This window comes from Tetrao urogallus (assembly GCF_951394365.1).
Source record: "Tetrao urogallus genome assembly, chromosome: 6".
Taxonomy (NCBI): domain Eukaryota; kingdom Metazoa; phylum Chordata; class Aves; order Galliformes; family Phasianidae; genus Tetrao; species Tetrao urogallus.
Window position 1 is genome coordinate 21,847,439 of NC_136819.1, and position 6,000 is coordinate 21,853,438.

The 6,000-nt window shown below is 55.5% G+C and overlaps 1 protein-coding gene across 1 annotated transcript; it reads left to right on the forward strand.

The window, feature by feature from the left end:
* Nucleotides 1-1,394: 1,394 nt before the first annotated feature.
* Nucleotides 1,395-1,757, forward strand: LOC306947944 (uncharacterized protein C11orf96 homolog; the record flags this gene model as incomplete). The annotated part of the gene is made up of 1 exon (XM_079537406.1): nt 1,395-1,757. One exon carries the CDS (start codon nt 1,395-1,397, stop codon nt 1,755-1,757), a length of 363 nt encoding a protein of 120 aa, XP_079393532.1.
* Nucleotides 1,758-6,000: the final 4,243 nt, after the last annotated feature.

The following is a 6,000-nucleotide window of genomic DNA, read 5'->3' on the forward strand; positions in this document are numbered from 1 at the left end:
GTGTGGTTATGATGGCAGAGCCGAGATCCAGGGATGGGCCTACTCTAAGCCTTGTTGTGCACTTTGGGCTCAGGGGATGCATTTAGCCACTGAGATCAACCAAAAGCTTTTTCTCTTATTAAGTTAATTGTATCTCCCAGTACAAAGGCTTCAGACTAAGCCTGGCCTTGAGGCTACTGCAAGCAGCCAAGGAACATGCTTGCAGCCAGATGTCTCCTCACATCGAGGCTGGAGCGTTGCTGGCAGTGCTGCCCTATGTTGCCCATACCTCACTCCCAGCCCCATGTTCTGGAGCCAGGCTGCAGTGGGACTGCCCTTGCTCAGCTCCTTACCAGGCCTCAGCAATATTCTGTGTGGGTGAAGCTGCCAGAGGGTGTCTGAGTGGACTGTTCTCACATTCGCCCTGCATAGGGAACAACTGAGCCACATCAGGTTCTATCTCCCTCCTTCTTTCCTTCTCTGCTTCTACCTAGCTCTGTCCCCATCGCTGCCCTATGTAACCCTACGCTATGCTGCCCTATGCCCTATGCTGCCGGCTTATTCTGTGACCCCTTGGTTTGAGCGGCTCTGAGGTGTGGTTGCAGCCTCTGCCCATTTACAGGCTCTTATTTCAGCTCAGTGCTACGTGTATGCCATTTCTTGTCCGTGGCTCTGTTTGTGCATCACCAGTGTGGCCGAGACTGCGGGGAATGGAAAATTTTAGGATCCTTCGGATAAGAGGACATAGGGTCAACCGAAGCAGGTACTTAAACCTGCTTAAACGCATCAAAAGGGGCAGAAGTGGGAGGAGATCTGCGCGATGGTCGCGGAATGGTGGTGCTAGGCGGTCTCCATAGTTTATTGTGGCGTCGGAGTGCCTTATCCCGGCCCGGAGCTGGGCTTGTCCCGAGCGCAGCGCTGCGGGGCTGAGCGCCGGACCCGCGGCTCTCAGCCGGGGGGCCGCGGGCGGTGCGGTGCGGATCGGGGCGCGCCGCCCCGCGCTCTCGCAGCGCCCCGTTCCCCCGCGGCCGGGGGGCGGTGGAGGAGAGGCGGCGCCGGGGGCGGGGGGCCGGGGCGGTGCCAGGCGGCGGGGCCGCGGGTGGGCTCCGCCGCCGCCGAGCGTGCTCCCGCGTGGGCACCGCCGCTCTATATAACGGCAGCGGGCGCAGCCGGCTCGGCTGAGGCAGGCGGGACGCGCTCCGGTCGCATCGCGTCGCACCGCATCGGATCGCCCGGCACCGCGCCGCTTTCGGCACCGCGCCGCTTTCGGCACCGCGCCGCTCGTCGACCGCTCCTCGGCTCCGCGGCGCTCCCGCTCCCTCTCCGCTCCGGCACCGTCGCCCGGCACGGCCGAGGCAGCTCCCCCCGCTCCGCCGGCCCCGGCCCCCGCGGCGGGCGGCCCCGCGGGCGGCAGGATGGCCGCCAAACCCGCCGAGCTGCTGGGCGTCTGCTCCAGCTACCAGGCGGTGATGCCGCACTTCGTCTGCGTGGCCGAGGAGTTCCCGCCGCCCGCCCGCCCGGCCCGGCCCGCCCGCGGCAAGGCACGGCGGCCGCGGCAGTCGCGCTTCAAGACGCAGCCGGTGACTTTCGACGAGATTCAGGAGGTGGAGGAGGAGGGGGTGTCCCCCATGGAGGAGGAGAAGGCCAAGAAGTCCTTCCTGCAGTCGCTGGAGTGCCTGCGGCGCAGCACCCAGAACCTCAGCCTGCAGCGGGACCGCCTGGGCAGCTGCCGCCTGCGCAACAGCCTCGACTCCAGCGACTCGGACTCGGCCCTTTGAGGGGCGGCTCGGCTGGGCTCGGCTCGGCGGGACCCGGCCCGGCCCGCGGACTGCACCCGGCGGCGGCGGGGACCCGGCGGTGGGAGGTTCCGCTGCCTGCCGGGTCGCGGTGTTTTCTGAGAAAGCGCTTGTACCTTCGTTTCTATTTGATTGTATGAAACTCTCCGTCTAAAAGACAAAAAAAAAAAAAAAAAAAAAAAAATCTTTTCTATCCGTTAGAAGAAATGAGCTGTTTTAGATGCATTGAGCTGCCGGACTTTATATTTATTTTTGCATTTAGACTGTCGACTGCATTAATTTAATATGTTTCTACCTGAATGTCTGTTATTATTTCCATAAAAGAGTAATAAAATCCGATATATTTGCACAGTATCCCCGGGCCGTCCTTATTGCGGTGCCCTGCCCCCCTGCTGCTGCTGCCGCTCGCGGAGTGCCGATGGGACGGAGATGGGCTGCGGACTGACCTTACGCAACTTCGTTTGCTTTGTTAAGATGGTCGTGTTCGATTGGATTGATGCTTAAGGACTGCTTGGAACTGGCTGTGCCCAAAAGCTTTGCCGCAGACGGGCAGGTGTAGTTCGTGGCTCGGTGCATTGACTTTCTGCTCTTACCCGAGGGTTCCCGCCCCTCCTCCCTGCCCACAGCTGCATAGTGCTGCGCACGGGTTCAGTACCCGGGGCCGATGTGGGCTCCTATAGCTGCCATCTAGTAGTGAGGGGTGAGATTCACCTGGAGCTGATGGGCAAAGGGTCTTAGTGCGGGACAAGTGAATTCTTTGGCACTCTGGGGTGCATGAGTGTTTGTGAGGCTTCCCAGTCTCTGATCATGTATTTCTCTGCAGAGCGAGAGGCAAATCACAGGGCTGGGAATCTCCGTGCCATAATTTCTCAGTCCAGTGGCAGCATCCCTGTGCTGACAGCTCCCCTGGGGCCCTGCAATCATCCGTTACCGGGGTTACCCCAGGTGGTTATTGGAAGCTTCTGACCAATATCACTACAGTGAGAGGTGGAGAGGAGGTTCCTTGCATCCTACCTTCGGGTGCTGCCACACTGATGCACCCCACGCTGCCGCTTCTCGGTGGCAGAGGTGCAGGTGAGTGTGACAGATGGGCCGGGAGCAGCCTGGTGTGGTGTAATGAACCATACAGCACGGGGAGCCATGCTCAGAGCTGCCTCTGCCTGGGAACTGAGGGACAGCAGTGGTGTGGGGAAGATTCCTTTGGGCCAGTCCTGCCATAACTTCTCTGAGTACCAGAAGAGTCTTACAGTATCCTGTGCAATGCGAGAGCCAGCCTGGCTGGGCAGGAGGGGTAAACTGTAAGCAGTAAGCTGTGCCCACAGTGTGTAAGCTCCAGCTTGCTCCCTCATCAGCCTGTGACCTCCAGCTGCCCTCAGTGCCCAACCCAGGACTGCTCTCTGCGCCTGTAGATCCAGCTTCAAGAAGCAGGGTGCTCAGAAACAATGCTTTTGAGAGACAGAACGGGCTGGATGTTAATACAGAGGTAAGAACGCCATCCCAAGTGGCTAGGCTGAATAAGTTCCTCTTCAGCAGTTCCTTGTTAACAACTTGCTGCTGCTTCTCAAAGCAAATGATATGCAAACAGGAGATGCCCAGGTGAAGGCTGGTGTTTCCCTTCCCAGCACTGCCCTGTGCAGCAGAGAAGCACAAAGTGCTTTAGCTCTGTCCCAAAGAGGCCACGCTGAGTGCCTGACCGCCTCGCTGTGAATTAAGAAGGTTCCTCTTGCCATGGTTTTTAGGACCGTGGACATCCATCCTGTAAGGGCTGCGAAACCACTGCATTAAATTCACTTCACTGAGACTGCTTCAAAGGCTGCTGAGGCTGCCACCCACTGCCCAGGCTGCAGACGTGGGCTGAGCGTTCCGTTCCGTTCCATAGGCACACAGCCTAAAGCACCCAGAGGTGCTGTGTGGTAGAGCTGGGATGCAGCCAGTGGGCACTGGCAGGCTGCGTGTGTGTGGGAGGGAGCGGGGAGCATGAGGAGAGAAAGAGCAGAGCAGAGTGCGTGGCCCTGGGCTTTCTGAGCTACACCAGCAAGGCCCTGAGCACAGCTCTGGTGCTGCCTCCAGCCGGCTTTGTGCCTCAGCGCCAGCTGCCTGAGCCTGTGAGCATGGAGCACAGCACCTCTGGGTATTTAATGAGTGCAATTAGTGTAACCGGTGCCAGGGGACAGGGAACTGTGCCTTAAAGCTGCACAGCTCCTAATTGTGGTGTCAGAGTCACATCAGTGCTTCTACTGTTGGAGAACCATCTTCAGGGCTATTGAGCCTGTGACCTGGGTCATTTAACCCTGGTGTTAGCATAGAGTCAGCTCCTGATTTTGGCTGTGGTGGTGCCAGCCTGGCTCTGGTCCCTTCTCCTTAGCAGCTTGAGCTTTGTGCTGATGTTTCTGAGCACGTTCACATGCTGGCATGAAATTCTGCGATGTCCAGGGCACCTCTCAGCTTTGTATGCCCTGCAAATGTCTCTCAGGTGCACTGGGGAGCAGAGCCCCTGGAAGGACATGGGAAAGGGCTTTTCCTCGGCCACCGAGCACTGGTAGAGAGCAGCAGAAGACCTTTGAAGCAGAAGACTGCTTTGGAACACAGATGAGTAAAGTCCGCCTGAGTCTGATTTCAAACAAAACAAGATTGGCTGCAGTAATTTACAGCTCTGTCTTGAACAGGGATTCTTTGTTTGGAAATACTTGCATCGAAGATGTTGAAGTTATTTATTAGGAGTTGGTGAAAGGGAAGTTTTCTTCCTTGGCTTGATTTAAAACCCTGTTGTTGTGGAAGATTTCCCTGCCTGTGAAGAAAATGACCTTTCTTGGGCAGGAGGGAAGGGGACTGGCAAAAAGGCAGTGAGGGAGGGGGAGAACACAGCTCACTTGTGGAATGGCTCTTGGCTAGCGCAGAGCTGCATGAATGATGTTTATGTGCTTGTTACTTTTAGTCCTGGCTTCTGGCAAGTCTGTGTTTTCCCTTTGAGAAATGCTTGGAGGTCCTGACCGTGCTTGTTAAGGACCCATTTCTGCCTCTTTTCACAGCAGCCTTGAATGGCTGAGGGAACTTGAGCTTTGCTGTCCAGCCAGCTCCAGGGAAAAGCAGCAAGGCAGAACAGCTTTTTCACCGTATCTGAAGTAAAGGCAAACTAAAGTGTGGGGAGAGGAAGCATGGGAGGGAAGAACATAGAATCATAGAAAGGCTTGGATTGGAAGGGACCTTAAAGATTATGTAGACCCAACCCCCTGCCACGTGCAGGGCTGCCTCCCACCAGATCAGGCTGCCGATCCAAGCTGGCTTTGAATGTCTCCAGAGATCAGGCACCCACAGTCTCTCTAGGCAACCTGTGCCTCACCACTCTCTGAGTAAAGAATTTCCCCCTAACATCTAACCTAAATTTCTGCTCTTTTAGTTTAAAACCATCCCTATCACTATTAGACCATGCAAAAAGTAGTCTGTCCTCCTTCTGGGTATAAGCTGGTTCCAGATTTCATCCACCAGAAATCCAAGTTCCTCCCCACAGTGTTGTTCTCAAAGAGCATTTCTCCCAGTCTGTGCTAATAATTGGTATTGCCCCAACCCAAGTGCAGCACCTTGCACTTGGCCTTGTTAAACCACATTAGGTTCACATGGATCCACTTTTCAAGCTTGTCCAGTTCCCTCTGGATTAAATCCCTTCCTTCTATTGTATCGACTGCACCACTAGGCTTGGCGGTGAAAATACCCAGCCTCTGAGAGAAGCTGCATGTGACCATTCTGCTATGGGACAGCCAGCCCTGGGTGACCTGCCATGGGGAGCACCCAGGGATCCAGGGAAACGAGTTGCAGTGTTGCCTGCTTATTCTAATTAGGAAGCGTATCAACATTTTGCTGTGGCATTCTTGTTTGCTTCCCAAAATAAACATTAGACTTACCAATCAGCTCCTCCCTTTCCCAGAAAACCAGTCCCAAATAACCAATCTGCTAGCTTTAGGAGTTCAGCTATTAATTTTATGACAATGTCTACGTTGGTAAAGTGTCCCTATGTATTTTTATCATACAGATGAAGCAGGGAAGAGACAAAACTGCCCAGATTTCTGCCTGGCTTTAGATGCAGCACTAGGTTTAGGATTGCAGGCTGGGAGAGCTGATGAGGTAGACAGCAAACTAATGAGAATTGTCATTGAACTTCATACATATTTGGCAAATGACTGCAAGGGGGCATGGATGCTAATGCTATGGGCTAGAATCTGCTGCTGGA